This window comes from Lithobates pipiens, unplaced genomic scaffold (assembly GCF_037356315.1).
Source record: "Lithobates pipiens isolate NorthernLeopardFrog02 unplaced genomic scaffold, aLitPip1_a1.2 Scaffold_19, whole genome shotgun sequence".
NCBI lineage: Eukaryota > Metazoa > Chordata > Amphibia > Anura > Ranidae > Lithobates > Lithobates pipiens.
Genome location: NW_027507764.1, coordinates 131,002,809 through 131,029,745, shown reverse-complemented (window position 1 = coordinate 131,029,745; position 26,937 = coordinate 131,002,809). Strand labels below are relative to the sequence as shown.

Below are 26,937 nucleotides of genomic sequence, written 5' to 3'. Positions count from 1 at the left end.
AGCGGTGACTTCGCTGGCTCCTGTGTCAGGTAAGTGACACATAATGGACTACTATGCAATGCATAGTAGTCCATTATGCTTTGCCTTTGCAGGGAATGAAAGAGGAAGTAAACTCATCAGGGTTTACTTCCTCTTTAAGTGCTTTTGTATGGCTGTAGCGTGAAAATCTCAGAGACTCCCAAAGCAAAATGTTCTAAAAGCAGTGTATACAAAACTGAAGTCAAGTTTGACACAGTAACAATCTTTGGAGTATCTATTGGTCTTCCTAAAGGCCCACTACTGCTTTATACACAATGGCTATAAATTGCACTCTTGAGCATAATTTGGCCCCAAAGTCACACCTATGTCGACTAGCTTTTCGGTTACTGAAAGGCCCCAAAAGACCATTGCCTTCAATATCTTCTGCAGCCCACAGACTTAAACTGTTCTGGACATTTCAGGACACAGTTTAGTGCAGCATTGACCTTCCAGCTGCTGCCTATTTCCCCTAATGCACAACTGTAGATGAACTGAGTTTTGTAAAGTACCACCTGCAGCGAGACTTGGTAGTGCTAAATGGTACACATCAATTTGGTAAACACTGCTTTAAAGTGTAATACGGCTTTATTAAAAGTTTAAGTGTGGTACCATGTTAGCCATGGAAAGCAACAAAATGCCTAAAATGGTTACATTATATATACTATATATACACATTAGACTATGCTTTAACAAAAAGGCACCTTACAGATTATTTGTAATGAAACGGACAAAGATTTTTGGAGGAAAATGGTTAGGACGGATCCACTCTGTCATGATGACTCTACTTCTATGCATTCTGTATCTCTTTCGGTCACTCCCGATACCTATTGGCAAAGAGCATCCAAGGGGATATCAAGCCAAAATAATTTTGTTTGTCTGGGGCTCAAAAGAACATTGTGCTAAGGAGGTCCTCTAAAGAGCTTGAAACAAAGGAAGTCTTGGCTTACCTAACCTACTTTGGTACTGCCAGGCAGCCCGGGTAAGCCCAGAATTCTGTAATATACTTGAAAGCTGTTAAACCAGATTAGGTACACATGGAACATCAGGCAGTACCCAACTTCACTCTTGATTACCTTTTGTGGTGCCCCCCTACCCTTTCCCACTCATACTCCTTATGGGACGGCTTAAAAGGCCACCAGGAATTAATCTCTGAGATTTGTCCACTAACACTATTATTCCACAACCCCCAAATCCCCCCGGGAATGAACATTAAAGAATTTCAATGGTGGTTGGATAAGGGGGATGTACAGAATTGGCTGCTTTTTCAATCTTTCTGGACCACTAACCCTTAAATATTGCACCAACAACGTAGAAATGCCTGCCTCAGAGAGATTTAGATTCCTCCGGATAGCAAACTTCCTTCACTCACTATGGAGGACTAAACCTTCTCCTCTTAACATTACACCCTACAAACACTGGTGTGCTCAGGCCATGGAGCAAAGAGGGGGAATATCGGTTATATATGAGTAACAGTCTAGAGTCACCTTCAAATCCAACTATATGATAGCATGAGAAAGGGACCAATCACAAGAGAGTGGGACATAATGGAATGGTACACTGCGATATCTAGGTCTTATAGAGGAATCCTAAACATTTTGTTAATTGAAGCAGATCTCAAGGTAATAACACAATGGTACATAGTACCTACCAGGTTGGCTAAATTCTACCCTACAACCTCCCCCCTTTGCTTTCGCGACTGTTCCCATATAGGCTGCATGATTCACATCTGGTGGGAATGCCCAAAAATAAGAAGCTTCTGGAACAAAATATTTTCCATGGTCCGTAAAGTTACAGGCATACAAGTGACCAAATATAGCAACATAGCTCTACTGAATTTCCCCATAGCAGAGACCTCTAGAAATGCAGGGTGACTGATCCATTTTATCTTTCTTGGAAGTGACCCGGGGTATCCCTTGCCATGAACAAGAGAAAGATCTCGTGGATCATGGCTCAGGAGAAAATGGTCAGCATACTACACGATATAGTAAGGAAGTTTGAAGCCACATGGGAACCCTGGGCTGACTATATTAGCATCCCTTTGAACTCTCCACAGGGCTATTAAGCCCTTGTTAGCGTTCCGTCAAGACACACCGAACTCTTCACTTATACCCTTCTCCCCCTTCTGTTCTCCCCTCCCCCCAGTCTTTTCCTTCCCCCTACTCTTCATCTCTGACCTCTATGGTTATGTTTTCATGAGTAATCACCCATATATGTTACAGTTATAGTTAGTTTTGGATTATGCTCTTTGACAGTGATTTACGCATCTATTTGTTTAGAACGGTTAAGTGAGACAAGGGTTGACCAAACTGCCCTGGACACAGTATTATGGGTGTCGGGCGGTAGGGTCATTTCCGATTACTTCCATTACTATAACAACCAATATCCAAACCTAGTTAATCTAATGTTATATGTCATTCTAAATTATAAATTCTTGTACAATGGAAGGATTGCATGTTTATGTATACCTTGTTTTCTCTTATGAAAAACCCAATAAAAAAAAAAATGACTGAAAGGGCATGATTAATGGACACTCCTTGTTCAGTGTGCTTCCTCCCAGGTAACTGGGCCCATCACACAAACCGGTACACAAATGTTTGTGCCTGTGGAGACAGCCTGGTGGGGAACGAAGAAACTAGTTCCCCATCCGGTGTGCCTATCTGTTGACAATGTAGTAGGCGGATTCATAGCATCTATTCAGTCTAATAGCAGCTTTCTTTTGAGCTGACCACTGCTGTCAAACAAAATTAAGGAGGACTTAATGAGAAACTAGTCCCTCAGTTCCCCATCAGGCCTGGCCCATCCAACAGGTGCTGCAGCCATGGGGTCTGCCTCCCTAAAACTGAAGTCATTCCTAATGCCATGGACATCTCTCAGCAGAATGGGGCAGGGATAGCGCCCAGACATACATTCCCACTCTGAGCACCTCTGGCATCTCTGTACACTGGCTCAGAGCCGGTCTTAATTACTATCAGTTTCCTAACCTGTGAACTGGTGGCGATTCTTTAAAGCTTTTAAATTGGTGATAATTACCTGAATATGGCTCACATGTCAGTAAAGTTATTGAAACTAGCGCAAATACTTACCTGAATTAGTTACAGGTAATTCTAAAGGAAACTACCATCAAACTACTGGAAATGCTTTATTGAATTCCTTCCTTTGTGTCTTGAAATCATGCAATAATTTCTACTTGCAATTTAAAGCGTTACCCTTAAGAAGTTTTATTTTGATTCAAAGTTCTATACTTGCTCCACGTTTACAGAAAGGAATAATCAAGGGTACAAATTCTGGGGGCGTGGCTTCAGATGGAGCGAGCCAAGGTGCTTTTTTTCATATCTTTATAGTGTATCCTGAGTATAGACAGTCCGACTCCCAGCATGGTGCACTCAGCTTGCGGCTTCCACAACACTAGTCTTTGGACACCTGAGTGGGAGCCCCTAAGCCGAATTTAAGGTCACCGTGGGAACAAATTCTGATGGTTAGGTTTCTGATGTGCACAGCTTCCGCTATGCATTTGCTAGTGGAGTAAAAGGAACAACTTAAAGGGGCACATTTACACAGCTGGGAATCTGACATTCACCAAACACTCAATCCAGGGGTTTTCAATTATTAAAACAGGAGGCCAGTTCACAGTCCCTCAGACTGTTGGGGGCCCGGACTATAGTTTTAAAAAAAAAAATGAACCAATTCCTATGCATAGATCTTATTTGTAGTGCAAAAAAATAAATAAATGATACAATATTTAAAATAAAATAACAATTTTAATCAACATAAACTTGGTATTTTACAGAATCCCCTCATCCTAGTTCCACCCCCTACCCATCACAGAGCCCCTCACCATATCAGACCCCCCCCCCATCACAGATCCCCCCTCCAGAGAGTCTGTTATGGGGGGGGGGGGATATGTTATGGGGTGGGGAGATCTGTTATGGGGTGGGGGGTATCTGTAATGGGGGTGGGGGATCTGTGAAGGGGGAGCATCTGTAATGGGGGCTCTGTGATGGAGGAAAGTCTGTGATGAGGGAATTCTGTAAAATAATACGTTTATGTTGTATTAAAATTGTTCTTTATTTTAAATATTGTATTTTTGTGTCTGTTTTTTTGCACTACAAGTAAGATGTGTGCATAGGAATTTGTTAATATTTTTTTCAAACTACAGTCTGGCCCCCCAACAGCCTGAGACACCATGAACTGGCCCCCTGTTTAAAAAGTTTGAGGACCCCTGCTCTAGAAATTAAATCACTAGCTACAAATGGCTGTTAAATCACCTGTGTGTCATTTGTCAAAAATATATTGTTGGTCTCTATTGTAGCCTAGCTGCTGTGCCTCCAATCCCAGCGCTTTGGTGTGCCTGGGGGCCACAGGTGCAGCATCAAGCCACACTGCCTGTAGCCTGACAGACTTTGGCACAGTGAAACATGCTGCGGATGGATGGGAATGAACACTGTACCCGAGAGGGATTAAAATTTAGGGCCCTATGCGTTCAGGGGTGAAATCTGAATGCATAGGGCCCCGAGCATTTTTACCTCCAGCCACAGCATATTTTTTATGACTAGCTGCTGGACACTGGACATGTGCCTCTCTGGCGCATTAAAACAGCAGGATTGTAAGGCACAGCAACTAGACACCCCATGTGGAAGGGGCCTAACAAGTTCTAAGATCTCACTGTAGATATAGTTAGGTAAACATGAATTTAGCCGCAGGCACAATTTTCATATTTTTGACGCTGTATGCCAGAATAAAATTAAAATGAAACAATGCAAATTCAATTTCTCCACACTTTTTTCTTCCTGTCATTCTGGTAAACATTAATCTTAGTTTCATCCTTCCAAAGAATGCTTTTCCAGAACTGGTCTGGCGTTGTTAGATGTTTTTTGGCAAAGTCTAAACTGGCTTTTCTATTCTTCAGGCTTATGAATGGTTTGCACCTTGCGGTGAATCCTCTGTATTTGCTCTTGTAAAGTCTTCTCTTGATTGTAGACTTTGACAATGATGCACCCACTTCCTGGAGAGTGTCCCCAACTTGTCTGGATCATTAGGTTTTTCTTTACCATACAGAGGATCTGGAGATCATCCACCTCTGTTGTCTTCCATGGACATCCAAGCCTTTTTATGTTGCTGAGCCTACCAGTAAGGCTTTCTTTCCTCAGAATGTTCAAAACTGTTGATTTGGCCACTCCTAATGTTGCTGCCATCTCTCAGATGGATTTGTTTTTGTTTTTGTAGCCTTACAATAGCCTGTTTCACTTGCATGAACATATTCTTTTGAATGCATGATGTAGGTTCACAGCAATATATTCCAAATGCAAATACCACACTTAAAATCAACTCCATACCTTTTACTTGCTTAATTGATGAAGAAATAATGAAGGAGTAGCCCACACCTAGCCATGAAACAGCGTTTGATTCAATTATCCAATTACTTTTGATCCTTTGAAAAATAGGGGGATGGCTATTCTTATGAGCTGTAATTCTTAAACCCTTTCTCCGTTTAGTATGTACATACCCTCAAATTCAACCTGACAATGTGCTCTTTCAGCCCATATCCATTATATCAGTGGTCATCAACCCTGTCCTCAGGGCCTGGTGTTATGTATTACTTTGGAGAGATGCAGACTAGAATACTGCAATCATTGAGCAGCAAATGATATCACCTGTGATGTATTTCAGTTATCTTGCAAATCTGGCCTGTTAGTGGGCCCTGAGGATAGGGTTGATGACCACTGCATTATATAACTATATGTTTTGGTAAATACCTGAAAAAACTAAAATTGTGCCAGGGCCAAATAGGTCCATATTATATATATATATATATATATATATATATATATATATATATATATATATACACATATACACACACACACACACACACACACACACACACACACACACATCTCTAGAGATTCTGGATCTTCTAAAGAACACATGATAAAGATAAATGAGGCAAACTTGATTTGCAGGATTCTCAGATTTTAACCTGTACAGTCACTCTAGGCCAACACAAGTGTATTTTCCTGTATAAAGTCAGCACAATGAAATTATCATTGGAATTTTACATACCATCTCCAACAGTATCTAAAGATCGCAGATACTGCAATTCTTCAGCAGCTTTGTCCCTCACAGCTTCCAACTCTCCAGCATTGTTGCTTAATTTAATAACATTCATGAAGGCCTCATAGTTGCAATTGGAATCACGAATCTAAGAGCAGATATGCAGAATGGTTAGAACAACTATGGAGCTCAATTGTCAAAGTACAATCTTTGAAGGAGATGACATAGGAAATTTCTGTTCATAACAGATATATGTTTGTTTTGATCACCACTAGAAAAATTAGACTATCATTAGATTCTACGACCAATTTTGTGAGTTAATAAAAGTAAAATAAATGCAATTACTGGGATAAGATTCGAGAATTTGCATTTCAGATGTTTTTTCAAGAGTACTGTAATTCATTGGGGTCTTTATAACAGCAAAGAAACATGGTGTAGAATCGCTTCAGGTTTCCTGTGCGTTTAGCCATATACAGTGGAGACGGAAAGTATTCAGACCCCTTTAAATTTTTAACTCTGTTATATTGCAGCCATTTGCTAAAATCATTTAAGTTCATTTTTTCCCTCATTAATGTACACACAGCACCCCACATTGACAGAAAAACACAGACTTGTTGAAATTTTTGCAGATTAAAAAAGAAAAACTGAAATATCACATGGTCGTATTCAGACCCTTTGCTCAGTATTTAGTAGAAGCACCCTTTTGATCGAATACAGCCCATGTGTCTTTTTGGGAAAGATGCAACAAGTTTTTCACACCTGGATTTGGGGATCCTCTGCCATTCCTCCTTGCAGATCCTCTCCAACTCTGTCAGGTTGGATGGTAAACGTTGGTGGGCAGCCATTTTTAGGTCTCTCCAGAGATACTCAATTAGGTTTAAGTCAGTGCTCTGGCTGGGCCATTCAAGAACAGTCACGGAGTTGTTGTGAAGCCACTCCTTCGTTATTTTAGCTGTGTGCTTAGGGCCATTGTCTTGTTGGAAGGTAAACCTTCGGCTCCAGGATATCCTGTACTTGGCCGCATTCATCTTTCCCTCGATTGCAACCGGTTGTCCTGCAGCTGAAAAACACCCCCACAGCATGATGCTGCCACCACCATGCTTCACTGTTGGGACTGTATTGGACAGGTGATGAAAAGTGCCTGGTTTTCTCCACACATACCGCTTAGAATTAAGGCCAAAAAGTTCTATCTTGGTCTTATCAGACCAAAGAATCTAATTTCTCACCATCTTGGAGTCCTTCAGGTGTTTTTTTAGCAAACTCTGTGTGGGCTTTCATGCGTCTTGCACTGAGGAGAGGCTTCCGTCAGGCCACTCTGCCATAAAGCCCCAACTGGTTGAGGGCTGCAGTGATGGTTGACTTTCTACAACTTTATTCCATCTCCCAACTGCATCTCTGGAGCTCAGCCACAGTGATCTTTGGGTACTTTACCTCTCTCACCAAGGCTCTTCTCCCCCGATAGCTCAGTTTGGCCAGACGGCCAGGTTTAGGAAGGTCATCCCAAACTTGTTCCATTTAAGGATTATGGAGGCCACTGTGCTCTTACGAACCTTAAGTGTAGCAGAAATTTTTTGTAACCTTGGCCAGATCTGTGCCTTGCCACAATTCTGTCTCTGAGCTCAGTTCCTTTGACCTCATGATTCTCATTTGCTCTGACATGCACTGTGAGCTGTAAGGTCTTATATAGACTGGTGTGTGGCTTTCCTAATCAAGTCCAACCAGTATAATCAAACACAGCTGACTCAAATGAAGGTGTAGAACCATCAAGCATGATCAGAAGAAATGGACAGCACCTGAGTTAAATATATGAGTGTCACAGCAAAGGGTCTGACTACTGAGGACCATGTGATATTTCAGTTTTTCTTTTTTTAATAAATCTGCAAAAATGTCAGCAATTCTGTGTTTTTCTGTTAATATGGGTGCTGTGTGTACATTGAGGACCAAAAAATTAACTTAAAATGATTTTAGCGAATGGCTGTAATATAACAAAGAGTGAAACATTTAAGGGGGTCTGAATACTTTCCATCCCCACTGTAGCTACCACAGCATTGATAGAAGCCCAAGTCAACATCAGCTGTTTTATAGAGAACAAGCCGGGCACACTCAACCTAGGCCAACAGGCAAAAAGTCCATAACCACCATGAAAAGCAACATAATACCATACATATTATATTAGGAGAGAAAGACGTCTTTGATGGTTACATTACAGGTGCATGCACCACATACACCATCTTACATAGAAATTCTCATTGTGTTTAGGATCCATGTGTGTAGTACCCATAGGGCCCCCCCCCCCTAGCCTACCACACAGGTCTGAAGCCATTTGATTCACTTGCTGCTGATGTATGGTATTGTGGCCAAGCCTTTAAATATATAAAAAAAATCACTGTGCTGAAGCAAATAAAGTGCACTTTGAAACACCCCCCAACATCCATCTTAGTCATCTACAGTAACATATACCCCATTAGTCTTCAGAATGTTAATTTTGCCCTCTCTGGTGTGGTAGGCATGCCACAGAGATTGGCAGTACTCAACAAGAGGGCAGTCAGGCTTTTTCCCTAGTGGGCTGAGTGGGGTAAGCCAGATTGGGGAGTCACAATTAAATGAAGGATTTAAATGTTTTAATTTTATGTTTTATACAGGTTCCACTGAACATGTGTTGTATAGAAATCATAAAATCATAATTTGCTAGTTTAACTAAAGAGCACCATGGAGCCACAAAAAAACAGGGTATTTTAATACACCACCAAGCATGAGTACCAGCCCTAACTCATCCTTCCTGCGCCCCACCATCAGAGACAGAAGGGTGTAGGCCAGAACCAGTACACTAGAGGGGATCTGTGCTAGGCTTAGTTAAAAGCTAAAGTTAGAAGCCAATTGGCTACCATGCACAGCCACACCAAATTTTGCACTCTCCAGTTTTAGTAAACCAACCCTTACGTATTCCCATTCAAACGTCTCTCTCTCCAAACATACACATTTTTGCAAGAGGATTAAGCTGGAAAAAATGTCAGAATTCTGAGAGAGTGTGAACACATTTATATAAATAGATTCCCGAAGAAAACTAAAAGTAGAGGCAGGCTCCTGGAAATGCAAAATACAATATGAAATTATGATTTTTTTTTTTTAAAACACAGTGTGTATTGCAGCCGGTGGGTGGCTTCTGGCAGACGAACATACTGGAAGATCAGCAGCCAAGCGAATTCCTGGAATTACGCTTTAATGTGACACAAACAGCAGCAGTGGTGACAGATAATTTTGCAACCTTATCAAAATTGACAATTAACACATGATGATAGGCAAAAAAGGCAGCTTAGAACATCACATCATAATATCTAAAATCAAAGTGTATGCAACCCTAACAACTATTAGTATTTTCTTCCTGTTGGTCTAAAAAAATATCCCACTAAAAGGGTTATAACATATGATCTATAAGTGCAAAAATGATATCTTGATCATACCAGAATATCCAGTGCTGTTCTGTGCATTCTGCTGTCATTTCAACCAGTCTTACCAGTACTTCCCAGTTCACTTCTCTAAAGTGCAAATGTTGCATTTTCCATTTTTTTGTAGATAATGTTTCCTCTTTGAGCGTGTCTAAACCTAAGAACCAAAATATATGGCGTTGACCAGTCCTAAGATCTGGTATCTTAGGACTGGGTTAACTCCATATATTGGTTGATATATATATATATATATATATATATATATATATATATATATATATATATATATATATATATATATATATATATATATATATATATATATATATATATATATATATATATAGATTTTTTTTTTTTTTTTTTTTGGGCCTAGATACACTCAAAAGGGAAACATTATCTCCAAAAGAACGCAAAAAGCAACAAGTCACTACATGCATCAGGTATCACAGTTTGCTGAAGTTACTGCACACTAAAAATTCATCAGACATATGATAATTGTATTGCGTCTATATGTTTCCTTTGACTTAGTAACAATTCTGTCAAACTATAGAGAATTTCAGTAAACTGCCTGTTCAGCAAACACCAGAAAGTACTGCGACTTTCATTACTATTATCAACACATTTAAACTTACCATCCAAATTATATATTGATTAATATAATCAGGATCACTGATCAGGTTAATTAAAGGAAGAATAATTCCTCGTGAAAGGATTTCCTAGAGAAAACATAAAAAGTGTTATTGACACAACAGCTTTATACACATTATATACAACAGTTTCTGTACATTTGGGTTAACGGCTTTCTTTAATAGGATAAAGCACACAGTCTTACCCTCACAAAATATCGCATGATCTTATTCTGGAAGTCTCCAGGAGGTAGCAATAAATACAGTAAAACTTCACATAAATCCTTTAGGAAACCTAAAAATACACATATTGTAAAATGGAATATTAGTACTAATGTTCTCCATCACACAGTAAAGCCTATAAAACAGGACAGGAGAAATTTCCCAGTTTAAAGTAGAAAAGCCAATAGGCAAATAATGGACTGTCACAGACAACAGTTAAAGTACAAGTGTAGGCATATATAAAAAGACTCTTATTTAATTCAGATATGTATTCATTAAAAATACTGTCATTTAAAAATAGTATATATCTATTTGTCTTTGTACTAGCAGCTCCACAACTCTGAAAAACAGCGTGCTTTCCACGTTCTATTTAAAGATGCTCACAAATACCAAATAGGACTACCTGGAGTGCATTGCTGTCGCTGTATGGCTCAAAGCACAAGAGCACCCAAGTAAACCTGACCTGATCTAAAACGAATTTAAGCCAACAAACATGCTAAAATATAGGCACCCTGCAAGGTGTCTGCAAGTACCAGTCTACGGGCCTGTGTTGATGGGCTTTTGTTTTGCTTCAAGCGGACTTTTCAATCCCATACAAGTAAATAGCAAGGCAAAATCTGCACGAAGCAGTGTAGGGAAGGACAACTGTGGGTTGAATGCACTTGTTGGTGAATTCAGAATGTCATCGACACAGGCTTTTCTTCTTCTAATCAACCCTGGTTGAGCCTTTTGGATTCCAGGCTCATGAAGTACAACTGGCATTGACATCTGCCCAAGTCAAGACTAAGCACTGCCCCATCTTTCAGCTGTAAAATTCCAGATCCCTCACTCCTATCTTAAAGCAGAACCATGGTCTCTCATAAAAAAAATGGATGGGAGCACAATTGTAAGTGCATCTGCAGTTACATTTTCTCCTTAGTCTCCCTGCGAAGTATTCCCTGTTGACCCTGCCAAAGTCGTCTACCTAATGTGTCTTCCTGTGATGCTGAGACAAAGCTGCTGCATTGCTTCTGAATTAAGATCAGCGTTGTCATTCTCATGGAGGCTAGAGCTTTTGCCAGTGCTGAATTATATAGGTGTAGATCGGTAATAATATCTAGACTAGGGGTCTACTTAGACTGTCCAACAGGAGCCTTTATATGTACTTTTATAGTTTTGAAATTTGACACAGACTGACAATCTGGACTTAATCACAACATGATCAGAAATCAAAGCCCTAATTGTAGCCTAGTCATGGGACCAGACACTGGGACCCATTTAAAGTGGTTCTAAAGGCTCAAGGTTTTTTTTACCGTCATGCATTCTATGCATGAAGGTATAAAAACCTTTTCTGTGCAGCACCACCCCCTGTCCCCATCGCAAGCTGCTTGCTCTGGGGGCATTTGCAAGACGGAGGGTCCAGGAGCGCCAGCGAGAGAGACAAAAAGAGGAGGATGGGGGCTGCTCTGTGCAAAAACCGATGCCCAGAGCAGGTAAGTATAACATGTTTGTTGTTTAAGATTTAAAAAAAAAAAGCCTTTAATATCACTTTAAAATTAGAATGTTTTGCCTTTTTCCCCTATATTTTCCCCTAGTGATCTGGCCAATAACACACTTCCTATCTCAGGTAGTCTCCATTCTAGATGTAGGAGTAACAGATACACTTTTGCACAGCAGCACTGTCAAACAATAGGCAGGGTATTGTTATGCCGCGTACACACGAGCAGACTTTTCAACATCCAAAGTCCGACGGACTGATTCCGTCAGACTATTCGATCGTGTGTGGGCTGCAACGGACTTTTGATTCGCAAAAGTCTGACGGACTTTAGAAATGGAACATGCTTCAAATTTTTCAGACGGAACTCCGCCGGACCCTTCGAAAAATTCGCTCGTGTGTATGCTATTCCGACGGACTAAAACCGACGCTAGGGCAGCTATTGGCTACTGGCTATGAACTTCCTTAATCGAGTCCAGTCGTACGTCATCGCGTTCGAATCCGTCGGAGTTTGGTGTGATTGTGTGTGGCCAAGTCCGCTCAGTCGAAAAGTCCGTCAGAACTCTGTCGGAACTCCAGCAGAACTTCGGCAGGACTCCTTCGGAAGTCTGTCGGACATAAGTCCTCTCGTGTGTACGGGGCTTTAGATGTACTAGCAATTTAGATGGACTTGACAAACAATTAGGCTCCATTCACACTAGTGCGACTTGTCATGTGACTTTGGTCACATGTCTGATGAAGGGGTCCTGCGTGGCTCTGAAACAATGCAATCCGCTTTAATCATGTGATTGCTCAATAAAGCTTTGGACCAGTTCTGGAGATCCTTGGTGTGCTGGTGACATTCTCTTGCTTTGGACATGACAAGTCTCAGTCATTCTTTTCAATGGCACCCGTTTGTGACTTTGGTGCGACTTAGGTGCATTGAGTGTAAAGTCGGATCAAGTGGCACTGGAAATCATACAACTTTGGAGTCATGCTACTGTCAATGGAGCCTTAAAACCAAATTCTTAGTAACACTTTTTAACCAGTTTAGAGCAACATTTTTCATTTTTCCTTTTTGGATAAAAGTTTTACATAAATGAATAAAAACTGACTGACCATATGTCAGTGTTAGGAAATACTTGATTTCTTTTAAATTAAATTAATTATTTAAACAACCTTCCTCATCTTTAGAAGATGTGCAGATGAGGTCTCGGCAGACAAGTTTTTCCATTTCAACTTCAACCTCAAAAAAAGTATCTACAAAGTCTTCTGCTGCATCTGCAAATAAAGCACAAGGGGAACCAACAGATGTGAAACCAGTTAGCAAATTGACAAAAGCCAGTAGGGTCAGAAAACATGACTTAATATCTGAGTCATGCAAAACATTTCACGGCAATCACTTTGAAAGCAATGAAAGAATAATGCACATTACATAATGTATTCAATGATGCTGCATACAGCATTGATTGGGAAGCACTAAAAATAGGTCTGGGAAAAAAAATTAACAGGGCTAAATAAATGGAAATACAATTAACAAACATTCAGCTAACAGAACACAGCCTCATAATAAACCAGAATAATAATGTATACATACTTAGAGAAGAGGAACAAATCAAGGATTCTCATAATAACAGTACACATGTAGTTGGCTTTATTCAAATCAAGGGGAAATTATTATGTACAGATAATAGAGAGCATCCCAGAGCTAACAAGGTTAATGTGGTTGTAAATCTCAGACACGAAATATGAACAAGGCATATCTTTCTATAGCGTGTACTTGTCTTAATCCAGAGCACTAATGCCACGTACACACAATCAGACTATCCAGTAGACAATCCGCCCGTGTGTTGGCTCCGGCGGACTTAGAAAGTAGTTTTGACTCACAATCCGGCCGTCTGTGTGCTAGTCCGCCGGACTTTTGAAATGAAAAGACTTTCCCGCACATGGAGGAAAGTCCTCTTCCAACCTCCAGCTGATTGACAGCCTCAGCCCTGCTCATGTGAGCTGTGTGAAGAGGGTGGGGTCTCTTCCTACCAATTAGCTCTCAGCTCTCTGCACTGAACTCTGCAGAGTGTAATTTCACCCCCCCCCCCCCCCATTTTCTGACAGCTCAGACAAGGTTTAAAAAATTCTGGACTTTGAATAGATGTAGAGCAGGGGTAGGCAAACTAGGGTCTCCAGCTGTGGTTAAACTACAAGTCCCATGAGAAATTGCAAGACCCTGACAATCACAGGCATGACTCCTAGAGGCAGAGGCATGATGGGATTTGTAGTTTCACCACAGCTGGAGGGCCGAGGTTGCCTACCCCGATGTAGAGAACAGAAGACTGCAGATAAACAGGTATAACGTATGCAGGAGGATTTGTTTCTTGTTGTATCACCTGAGGCTATGCACTTCACTGGGTATATGTGAGGGTTTACAACCACTTTAGGTTCAATAAGTTTTTATTGTTCTTTTTTCTAAAAAACACATATTTAAACAGAGAAACAGAAGAAAGAACAAGGCCAGATGCCTGGCATAGGGAATTCTGGTCCTAAAATATCAAACAAGTTATACATTTATCAAGTAAATATAGTGCATTCTGTTTTTTTATATGTAAATCACTTGATATTATGTCATTGGTATCAGAGTAAAACATACAGTTGACATTAAGTGTTGTTCTCCTTGGACTGGACACCCCTTTGGGAGCCTGCTGCGTCCAGTGGCCGAGGGAGTCAGTATGTTCATAATGGATTTGTAACAGTTATCCGAGCCATAGTGGCAAGGTTTTATCATATCCCCTAAGAGCCGGTTCACACAGGGGCGACTCAGATCCGACTTCAGGTCGCCCCTAGTCGCCTCAGGTCAACATGTAAAAACCAATGTAAGTGAATGAGAGCCGTCTTAATGCACACTACTGAAGAAGTCGCTCCGACTTCAGAAAAGGTTCCTGTACTACTTCTATCCGACTTGTAGGCGACTGGTACCCGTTGATTTCAATGGAGGTCGCCTACAAGTCGGATCTCCGTCTATACAGAGGCGACTCTCATGGAATTATCAGCTCTGAAGGGGGAACTTGACGCCAAATTTATGAAAAAAAATTGGCGTGGGTTCCCCCTCCGAGAGCATACCAGGCCCTTAGGTCTGGTATGGATTCTAAGGGGAACGCCCTACGCCGAAAAGACGGCGTGGGCCCCCCCCCCCAGATCCATACCAGACCCTTATCCGAGCACGCTACCCGGCCGGCCAGGAAAGGGGTGGGGACGAGCAAGCGCCCCCCTCCTCCTGAGCCGTACCAGGCCGCGTGCCCTCAACATGGGGGGGGGGGGGTGTCTTGGGGAAGCACCTTGTCCCCATGTTGAGGAGGACAAGGGCCTCTTCCCGACAACCCTGGCTGTTGGTTGTCGGGGTCTGTGGGCGGGGGGGCTTATCAGAATCCGGGAGCCCCCTTTAATAATTAATATCGGCCCCCCACCCTATGTGAAGGAGTATGGGGTACAATGTACCCCTACCCATTCACCTGTGAAAAAAAAAGCGGCGACAGAAGACCGGGCCACCGCCTGTAAAAGAGCTAGAAGAAGGAGCGGTGGCCCGGCAAGAAGAACCGAAGAGGGGGACAAGACCCCCGAATTTGGAAGAAGAGGGCGGCAGCGAAGAAGAAAGCTTGCATTTCCTCCATAAGCATTATATTGTTTATTTCACTCACCCATTCTGGAGGGAGAGGGGGTGGTAGTTTTCCAATGTCTAGGGATTAGTTGTCGCCCTGCACAGGAAAAATTTTAGGAGATTGTTTTTCTGTTTTCCACTAGATGTGAGTGTACGTACCCTTTGCTGTGTTAGATCTCAAACAGATGTCGGTAGTTGAGGGAAACATGAGGTTGGTCGGCACCGGATACCACTTTGTAGTTTTATTCCTAAGCGTAGCTCGAGATGGTTGATTTGTGGGTAAAGAGGAAGGCTTTACTCCACTCTGCCCCTGTTAAGTCTCTCCAGAGTTCCTCTGACCAGGTTTTAGTGTATTTAGGTAGAGACCCGTGAGAGTGCTTCAAGATCATTTTATAGATCAGTGATAAGGTGTGACGGGGAGTGTTTGGAAGTGTACATAGTTGTTCAAAACCATGCAGGGGTCTGTGTATTTGTTTAGAGTCGTGGAGTTTTTTACAGTAGGTGGTCAGGTGTAAGTGTTTAGAACCGCTTTAAAGTCAATCTCTGGGTACATCATACTCGCTTCCCATACTCCTCTCAACCAATCACCACTTTTAAAATAAAACATTACCTTCTAAAGCAGTTTATCCCTGCCCAAGTCTGCCATCTGTGTCCCTCAACGTTGCTGGTTCTGGGTGTGATGACCAGGGATTCAGAGCTGCACTCTGTGCCCAAGCCAACCAGCCAGCTCTTTGGGATGTCATCACTCCTGGAACCTATGAGGACTCCATCCCTACAGCCAATAAAGAGTGTCAACGTCACCCAATTAGTAATGTGGATACCCAAAATGGGATCATTCTTCTTTGCAGTGATAAGTATCAGGACCTAGGGCACCATGTAACAACGGCTGTAGGTGAGAATACAAGCTTATTTAGCCTTAAGAAAACCCACAGATTAGTTTCCGGTATGTCTGGAGTTAAATTAAACAACTTATTTTAAAGGGGGTTTTATGCTCACAGACCCTTCTTCTAGTTTTGCCCCATCCCAACATTATTTCCATTGTGTTGAAAGTTTGAAGGTCCAACCCGAAATTCAGGTCCAAATAGAAAAATGGCTGATCGGTTTACTTACTAGTTCACTTGTCACCTCCATTAGAAGTACAACGTGCAGTACAGTTTTTGTATATGGGGTTCGTGAGTAGTAAACAGTCCATGTACACCTCTACAACATAATCAATTCTTGAGTGTTAGTCAACCCATGGATTAACCTATTGAGAAGAGCCAACCTACAATGCTTCCATCCTCAAGGTCTTTGCGTGAATATTTGTACAAGGCACTATTACTGTAACGTAAAGCAAGAGCTTTCTACCAAAGCCATACTGGACACCCAGACACAGGCATCTGTAGGAATATGCTGTTGCTTGCAGAAACCAGAATTTCACTTTCATTCTCCCATTTTAAAAATCTGTATAGTCACCAGGACATGGAGTAATGGGCATCTTCCAAACCAGGACACAGACAGCAATAAGCAAAGCTCTTTTTATGGAACAGTGTGTAATAGTTAGAAACATCTATTTTTATTGCTGTTTGTGTCCCTCCAAGGTTAAAAAAGAGATTTCACAGGCAATAAAATACACCAGGGACAGTTTCTAAATTCACAGTAAAATGTAATAAATGGTATGTGTCTATGTTACAAGAGGGGTAAGGCCCAGACACGACACAAAAACCCTAAAATATTGTGAATACAAATAACTACTTCTGCTACCTCTGGCGCTCTTCTTAGCACATTTAACAGTGTTTGCATTCCATGCATATTGTTTTGAGCACATGCACTAGCAAATAAAAAGAGGTGTCAAAACACTGCTTACGCTGGACTGGAGGGACTTAAAAGTGATTGTGTGATGGTGAAAAGTGACGGTTTATGTACTTTTTTATTTTTTACATCAAATATACTTGACTTCTTTCATCACCCAACGTAGTAACTTTGGTTGGAATATAATATAATATAATATAATATAAATATATATATATATATATATATATATATATATATATATATATATATATATATATATATATATATATATATATATATATATATATATACACACACACACACGCATATGCCTCCAACTCATTATGCTGTTACATTGTGCTAATCCTCCTGGAACCCTGTCTGTTCCTTCCAGGACCATTAAGACTAGACACACACTAAATCTAATGTGCTGAATATGTCACATGGCCAGTCACATGACTCTGGCACTTTATGAAACCAACAGCCATCAACAGATCTACACTCAGACCCTCTTTTCCCCCCAGCTTATGAGAAGACACCAACCCCTCCCTTCCCTCACCTCTCATAAGCTCATAGAGCAAGCATGGGCATAGATCTGACAAAGGTGCTGTGCATGCTCCGAAATGCGTTACCGCTCACCACCTTCACCTGATGTCACATCGGCCGCATGCATTCTAGCTTGGTTCCAGAATCCGGGCTGCCTCATCACATCTTCACCTCCTCGCCAATCCACATCACTAGGGACTGACAGCTGCAGTATGACTCTCTCTCTACCCCAGACAGATGAGGATTACAACGATCCACATGAGGACAAATCATTATATGCCTATGACCTCTTACTATCTTGTAAGTGTTTTTAACCCCACTGTGCCTGTAATAAATCTTTTAACCACTGCACTTAGAGGCTCCATTCTCTTTCTTTTTTTTTTTTTTTTTACCCTCCAGAGCTGCTTCTTCTCTACAAAGTGCTGCCTTCAGTGCCATCTCTCCACTGCTACCAAGGACTAGATACCCAGCCTAACCAGAGCACCCCGATCTATACCTCCTTTCTACATCCCTATTAAAGCATCCAGATTGCTGCTCCATGTGGAAGTACTCCGGTCAACACAGCACAACAACGGGACCTCATCCCCATGGATCTACAGTATTAACCCTGACTGCATAAGGAACTTATTTCCTATTGCATTCATGACTGTATATCATGCTCATTGATGAACAGTGATCGTAGTCTGGTACCTATTGAGACTTATCTCATTAAATAACTGCTGCATATACAATCCCCACCTAGCCACAGTACCATCACCACCCACTGCCCCAACTCCCATATACCACGTGCTCTTTTCCCCCCATCAGACACTATGGAACTTCTAAAAAAGACGTGAAAACTCATAAGTACTGGATAATCTATATTCCATACTCCGCGCCACATTATTCATGCCTATCAACAAGTTCATACACCCCAAATATAAAGAGCTATGTAAACTTTTCAAAAAAATAGAAAAGGCCTGCAATCTGACTAACAACCAATAGTGGTACAAGTTCTTTCTTGAAAAATATCATCGCAAAAACATTTCACCCTGTGGCCTTAGAATACTTGCTCATTCTTGGACACATCACATGAAAAAGAAAGGCTTTCTATAGCAGAATTCTGCACTCAGAAATGGATAAAAACCATTATCGATCAGAGAAAGATTAGGTATGAGACCATGATACATCAAGTAAAATCCTCTGAGGAAATTAGACTAACTAACCGGCTACTGAACAGATGGCTCACCACCCTAAAGAAAAATGCAAAATATCTAGAAGATAATTTCATCAAAATAAAGTTGGGAAAATTCAGACTTTACTTAGATGACTACTACAGTAAAATCTTCTCTTGGAAACACAGCAACCAAAGAATAATACCTTTACTTCTAGACATCAACCCCTCAATAATAGCCACCTCTCAGCTTCCATACTCACCTGCTACCAATAAACCACCAATCACCAAAAATTTAACACAGAAAGGAAAAAAATCTACCCACATCTAAAGCCCAAATCCACTTAATTCAGATCAACAGACCCCCCATAATTAAACAGAATAATACCTCTGTCCCAAATCCTTACTCCAACCGCTACCCCCAGTGATATGGGCACCACCCTTCCTCAAGAAGTATCACCACCAACATCTACTTCCCACCCAAAAACCACAAACCTCCATACCTCCCAGACAACCACACACCGCAAACCAGAAACTTACACCAAGGACACTAAACAAAGCCTCACCTCTCTACCCAGCAGTAAACTCATGGAGGACAGCCATACATTCCCTACACCCAACGATTTACCTCCTGCCGAGGAACATCTACCTACAGTTTCTTTTTTAGGCCCAAGCCTCCTCGCAACCAGGCCCTCCAAAAGAAAAAAACATACCGGAGAGAGTGCTGGGGGAGAGGAGGCAAACCAAAGCTTACATACCAGAAAACCACGACTACAGTAAAAATCTCCAACCCATCATCCCACAAATTCACTCCACATGAAAGTACCCTACTTATGCGTGGCCTAATGTTTGCACCCACCAATACAACCCAACGATTTTCTGCTATTTAAATTTAAATTAATAAATTCATCCGCAACCTAATAGTAAAAACACCTTCATACCATAAAAGCCACTAAAAAGGAATGCTCCCCCTCGACCCTCTCTGCACCCAGATGACACAGAACTAGATGCCCTCCTGTTCACCCAACATCTCATCAACTCCCTCCAGTAGAGCCTTCTACCTTTTGGCCCTTGTCCAACATCTATCCTACACAATCCAAAAGGACCATGCCTAGAAACTTTCTATCACATGGTCTACTCAAACTTACCATCGATGTGCCAAAAAGAGCCACATCACCATGTCAGATACAACCTCACCCACCCCGAAAGACTAGCTATAAACTCTCTTCAAACACATGAAAACATCATCAAACCAGCTGATAAAGGTGGTAGCATTGTGCTCCAAGATAAAAGAGTACATCCAGGAGGCCATGAGACTGCTGAGAAACTCACACACATATGAAACTGACTGACTAATGACCCATTACCTGATTTCACTATGGAAGCCACAGTCCTAGTGAACCAAGCACTCATAGACCACATTATTACCAAACGTGAAGCATTATTCCTAGTCAAAAAATACCACCACACACCTTATTTGTATCATTTACCCAAAGTACATAAACATACTACCAACCTCCTGAGTAGACCCATAGTAGCCTCCATGAACAGTATCAAACGTGGATTCTCCCAATAAGTGGACTACTTCCTGCAACCACCCGTATCTAACTTACAATCCTACATCAAAGACAGAATACACCTGATCCCAGTTACTAGGCCCATATCGATGGAAACCCACTTACTCCTTGTTCTCTCTAGAGGTCCAATCATTGTACACCTCTATCCACCATGACGTCGGTATGCAGGCTATACAAAAACATTTTCTGATAGAAGACACATCCATTCACCCAAACCAAACACAGTTAATCCTGGACGCCACACGGTTCTGTCTAATGCACAACTACTTCCAGTTCAAAGACCACTATCTACAAACCCATGGTACGGCCATGTAAACAAACTTTGCTCCCTCCTACGTGAGCCTAACCATGGGTCACTGGGAGTCGCAATACATATGGGCCAATAATCCCTTCATGTCCAATATAATTTTTTACGGTCATTACACTGACAACGTAATCTTCATCTGGGATGGGGACAACAATGATATAGAAAAGTTTGTCTCTGCAATAACAATGCACATAATAAAAGGGAAGTTTGGGACTTTAAATGAAGCACTTGGATAGTAAAAGACAAAGATATATCATTGGACCATATAAATTTATTTAATTGAGTGTTCAAAAGAACTACTCATTATAAATAAGTCCAATTTATGATATATATACATATCGATACAATAAAAACATAATATATGACATAATATATAGTATCCACATGTAGTTATACATAACAGTAATACATAGATTAATTAAGTAATGTGGCAAAATAATGCCCATGACAGCATGTCCGACATCGCAGATGTATGCACATGATAGATATGCATCCCATAAATGAGGACAGAATTAAATTTGTAATGAATGGTCAAGGACTTCTAGATAGGTAATTAAGGACTTATAGATGTGGTTCCATATACAGGTATAACCCGAGCATCAAAAAGCAGAGCTCGACGCGTTTCGTGGGTGTCTCCCCACTCATCAGGAGCAGATGCTACCACAAAGTTTCTATAAAATAAAAAATAAATAAAAATTATACAAATAATATACTGACCAGTAAATTAAGATAAAATATAAATTAAGCTTTGGCGCTAAAACCTTTTTGTGCACTGTGAATACTAAAATCATATATGAGTGTGAGATGATCTATTATCTCTGCTGGTGCTCTGGAGAATTTAAAACAAATTGCGGTGGAAACCTCTTAAAACCACTATATACGTGATGTTAAAATGCGTGAAAAAAGAAGAAAAGAGGATGTGTGTCTGTTGATTTACACCTCAGAAATGCACATATGTGTTAGAAAAGTAGTGGATCAATCACATAAAAACAATTAAGAATATTACTGTGCTCGGTAAAAAAAAAAACATACATAAACCAATATCTGAAAAATCATATGCAATATGTTCAAAGTGATAATCAAAAAGCGTTTGTGAAAGTACCCAGAAAAAATAATAATAATAGTGACAAAAAATCTTATAATGTCCAACGGAAATTTTCAAAGTCGCATCAACTGGTTGCTGGAAAAACGCATGGAACTTTCATCAAATGAGGAAGGTAGAGTAAAGTGACTAGTGCAGAAGGGTTAAATGCATTCCTCTCCGGTGCGCCACTCTGTGTTAGGAAAAAGGGATCTATATGTGCTCACCAGACAAAAAACCCTCAATGGGTTAATCGAGCAGCCACAGTATGAGCCACTGTGCAGCTTTCTTTGGGCTCTGCTTCTGCTATGCTCCAGATGACGTCGCTCTGACGAAACGCGTAGGGCGTGGCCTAGAACGTGCACCTTACACTGGTATACAAGCAGCAACGCCGGCGCGGCTAATTTTAAAGCGATCTTGTCTCTTTGGATATTGTGAGTAACCTGACTTCTTAATAAACAAAAAAAAAAAAAAAAAAAAAACGTTCAAACAACAGTATTGCACTATGTTTGTACTTCTGTTTCCCTTCATGCATAATTGCTAAACGGACTACCTGTGGAAGGAAAAGTGTAAAGCATCTCCCCAGCATAGCAGAAGCAGAGCCCAAAGAAAGCTGCACAGTGGCTCATACTGTGGCTGCTCGATTAACCCATTGAGGGTTTTTTGTCTGGTGAGCACATATAGATCCCTTTTTCCTAACACAGAGTGGCGCACCGGAGAGGAATGCATTTAACCCTTCTGCACTAGTCACTTTACTCTACCTTCCTCATTTGATGAAAGTTCCATGCGTTTTTCCAGCAACCAGTTGATGCGACTTTGAAAATTTCCGTTGGACATTATAAGATTTTTTGTCACTATTATTATTATTTTTTCTGGGTACTTTCACAAACGCTTTTTGATTATCACTTTGAACATATTGCATATGATTTTTCAGATATTGGTTTATGTATGTTTTTTTTACCGAGCACAGTAATATTCTTAATTGTTTTTATGTGATTGATCCACTACTTTTCTAACACATATGTGCATTTTTGAGGTGTAAATCAACAGACACACATCCTCTTTTCTTCTTTTTTCACGCATTTTAACATCACGTATATAGTGGTTTTAAGAGGTTTCCACCGCAATTTGTTTTAAATTCTCCAGAGCACCAGCAGAGATAATAGATCATCTCACACTCATATATGATTTTAGTATTCACAGTGCACAAAAAGGTTTTAGCGCCAAAGCTTAATTTATATTTTAGATTTCCAACCTATTCCTATTCTTAGGGACAGGTCTCAAGCACAGGCAGCTTTAACCCCTTAAGTTCATTTTTTTTTTTTTTTTTTTTTTTTTTTTTTAATTTATCTTTATTTCACTATATATATATTTTTTTCCCTTGCCTGTGTGGCGAACGGGTGGAATTTGTCCATAGCGCAATCTTATCTATTTTTTGCTAGTAAATTAAGATAGTAGATTCATAAAACTATATTATGAATAGATAGTATGGTTAGAGTGGACTCTTTCTTTTCTTTTCTCTCTCTATCCTCACTGACATATTCTCTGTCTATTGCTAATTGATTATCCCCCCTTGTTTATCATCACCAACACATACCTCACTTTTCATTTTCACACTCACCATATCCCATGCACACACACTCCCACACATACATCCACTTTACCCCCTCATACTTTTTCCATTTTCAATATGTTAGCCATTTTTGCATACTCACTACCCATTATCACTTTGTTTTGTGTTCATCATTTTGTGAAGTCTGCTGTTGTTGACTTATTTTCACTTTCACTTTTCTTAGTCTCCACGCTATTTCGGCACACTTTCTCATGCTGATACACTCCTTCTGTGCCATATGTCGTACCCATTTATTTGCCGCCTCAGTGCCTGTAGGGGGAGCTTATCCCTGGCCCGCCCGGCGCCTACCGCTGTGCGTTGCATTTGACGTCTGGACTGGTGAGTCCACTCTAACCATACTATCTATTCATAATATAGTTTTATGAATCTACTATCTTAATTTACTGGTCAGTATATTATTTGTATAATTTTTATTTATTTTTTATTTTATAGAAACTTTGTGGTAGCATCTGCTCCTGATGAGTGGGGAGACACCCACGAAACGCGTCGAGCTCTGCTTTTTGATGCTCGGGTTATACCTGTATATGGAACCACATCTATAAGTCCTTAATTACCTATCTAGAAGTCCTTGACCATTCATTACAAATTTAATTCTGTCCTCATTTATGGGATGCATATCTATCATGTGCATACATCTGCGATGTCGGACATGCTGTCATGGGCATTATTTTGCCACATTACTTAATTAATCTATGTATTACTGTTATGTATAACTACATGTGGATACTATATATTATGTCATATATTATGTTTTTATTGTATCGATATGTATATATATCATAAATTGGACTTATTTATAATGAGTAGTTCTTTTGAACACTCAATTAAATAAATTTATATGGTCCAATGATATATCTTTGTCTTTTACTATCCAAGTGCTTCATTTAAAGTCCCAAACTTCCCTTTTATTATGTGCATTAATTACCGGGATGGAGGTACTTAACTGTACTTCATTTAAAGTCCCAAAACTCCCCCTCTTGTTGCCTATATCTGCAATAACAATATTTGTCACTGCAATAACAATATGAGCTTAGCCTTCACCTCAGTACAAGACAACACACACCTAGCTTTCCTGGACCTATACCTAGACCACAAAAATGGTCACATCTATGCCAAAAATGACAACGAACCAACCGCAGGAAATTCCTTCTTACACTACAACAGCTGCCACTATCCTCGCTGGCTCAATAATATTCCCAAGAGCCCATTTTGCCATCTCAGACACAACAGCACAAAACAATTAGACTACCAGATTCAGGGCGAAACAAAAATTCCTAGAAAAGGGGTACTCACATATGTAAATCCAGACACTCCAGCTGACGAAAATGGAAATGAAAATGCATCAAAAGTAATTCACTTCACCACCCAGTTCCACAACAAACACAGAAACATGGAACACGTAAACAAGCACTGTCCTATACTACTGGAAGATCCTCACTTGAAAAGATAGCATACCAACAAAACCAAAATTCTCCTACAGAAAAGCCCCCAACACAAAAGGGAAAATAGCACTGAGTAAACTCAAAACCACTAAACATATATCCCTATCGCTCAAATTCTTTTCCATCATCAGGATGTACCAGTGACGAAAACCTAAATGCCTCACATGCAGTTTTGTCCACCATGGACAAAAATAATTCCTAGTAAAAGGGAAAATATACAAAAATAAAATAATTCTACACATGCTCCACCAAATAAGTAGTCTACTGCTTGTCCTGTCCCAGCAGCATGCATTACGTAGGCCAAACAATATGCACCTTACGCAAACATTTCTGAAACACTGCAGGTTCATTGAAGCTGGCAAAGATGAACATATAGTTCACCGACACGTCGCAGAATACCATCAAAAATCCACCACGGGCCTCAAAGTATGGATCATTGAATCCATCACTGCCAATTTCCCTGAGGCAGAGAGATTTCAATGTCTCTGTCAAAGGAAAACCTACTGGATATATGCCCTGGACGTACTCTCGTCAGGAGGTATAAATGAGTTAATAGGAATCAACACCATACACTAGAACTGAGAGAAGATATCCTCATACATCATTAACATCCACTGTGATCCTTGCATTTGCCACACACACCTAGACAGATACAGTATAAAAAAAAAAAAATTATATTATATATATATATATATATATATATATATATATATATATATATATATGACAGGTGCTTCTATGTACCTGCTTTTTTCTTACTCAACATCAAATGTACCAAACTGTTCCCATTCAACATCAAAATGTACTCAATATTTTATTTATATATTTTTTACATCGAATGTACTCGACTTCCTTTACCCAAGGTAGTAACTTTGGTTGTAATCAAACCCCCCCCCCCCCCCAAATGTATGTACGGCAATCTGCATTTATCAGGACTGCGGCGGGCAGATCGGATACTTTCGACACATTTTTGGAACCAATGACATTGATACAGCAATCAGCGCTATAAAAATGTACTGATTACTGTATAAATGTCACTGACAGTGAAGTGGTTAACACCGGGGGCGATCAAGGGGTTAAATATGTTCCCTCAGTGTGTGTTCTAACTGTTGGGGGATGGGATTTACTTGGGAAAGAGACTGTTCCTTGTTCCTATATACTAGGAACAGCAGATCAGTCTCCTTACCCCTGACAGAACGTGGATTTGTGTGTTTACACACACAAATCGCCGTCCTTGCTCTGTCAGGAGCGATCGCAGATGCCCAGCGGACATTGTGGCCACCAGGCACGCGCAGTGGCTCCGTAGGGACACGACGGCGCATGCCCCCTATACTCCTTAAAGCTCTCGCCGTACAGCTACTGCGGTTCGTGCAGGAGTGCCATTCTGCCGCTGTCAATCGGCAGCGGGCAGACGGGAAGTGGTTAACATTTTTCTTCTGGCTCTTTGATAACGGTTAAGGTATTACTACAAGACCTCTTTCACACAGATTCTGCCTCAGATTCACATTAATGGGTGCTTTCACACTCGGGTGGTGTGCTTGCGGGATGTTAGGAAAAGTCCTGCAAGCAGCATCTTAGGCTGCTTTCACACTGGGGCGTTGGTGGTAAAGCGCCGCTATTTTTAGCAGCGCTTTACCGTTGTTTCAGAGTCTCTATTCGACCACTAGCAGGGCATATTTAGCCCCCGGTAGCGGCCAATAAATCTGCAGCGGCGCTTTGCCGGTGGTTCGGCAGTGCTGCCCATTGTATTACACCACTCCTACAGCACTGCAAATATGCTGCTTGCAGGACTTTTATTTACCGTCCTGTAAGCGCACCACCGCTCCAGTGTGAAAGGCTTTAACACTGTAAACTCACTGGCACTCAGGCTTTCACACTGGAGTGAGAGGAAAGGCTCTTTACAGGCGCTATAGCGCCTCAGTGTGAAATCAACCTTTAAGGCGGCCTGGGAGAGCTA

The 26,937-nt window shown here is 40.8% G+C and overlaps 1 protein-coding gene across 4 annotated transcripts in view; it reads right to left on the bottom strand.

The window, feature by feature from the left end:
- The window catches only part of SNX13 (sorting nexin 13), a 223,398-nt gene that overhangs the window by 76,252 nt on the left and 120,209 nt on the right, over nucleotides 1-26,937 (bottom strand). For all 4 annotated transcript variants that reach the window (XM_077491271.1, XM_077491268.1, XM_077491270.1 and 1 more), the window contains 4 exons: nucleotides 12,999-13,100; nucleotides 10,351-10,439; nucleotides 10,151-10,234; nucleotides 6,079-6,217 (listed from right to left, as the gene is read on the bottom strand). In XM_077491271.1, the coding sequence (XP_077347397.1) occupies nucleotides 6,079-6,217; nucleotides 10,151-10,234; nucleotides 10,351-10,439; nucleotides 12,999-13,100 (414 nt within the window). The remainder of the gene's footprint in view (nucleotides 1-6,078; nucleotides 6,218-10,150; nucleotides 10,235-10,350; nucleotides 10,440-12,998; nucleotides 13,101-26,937) is intronic.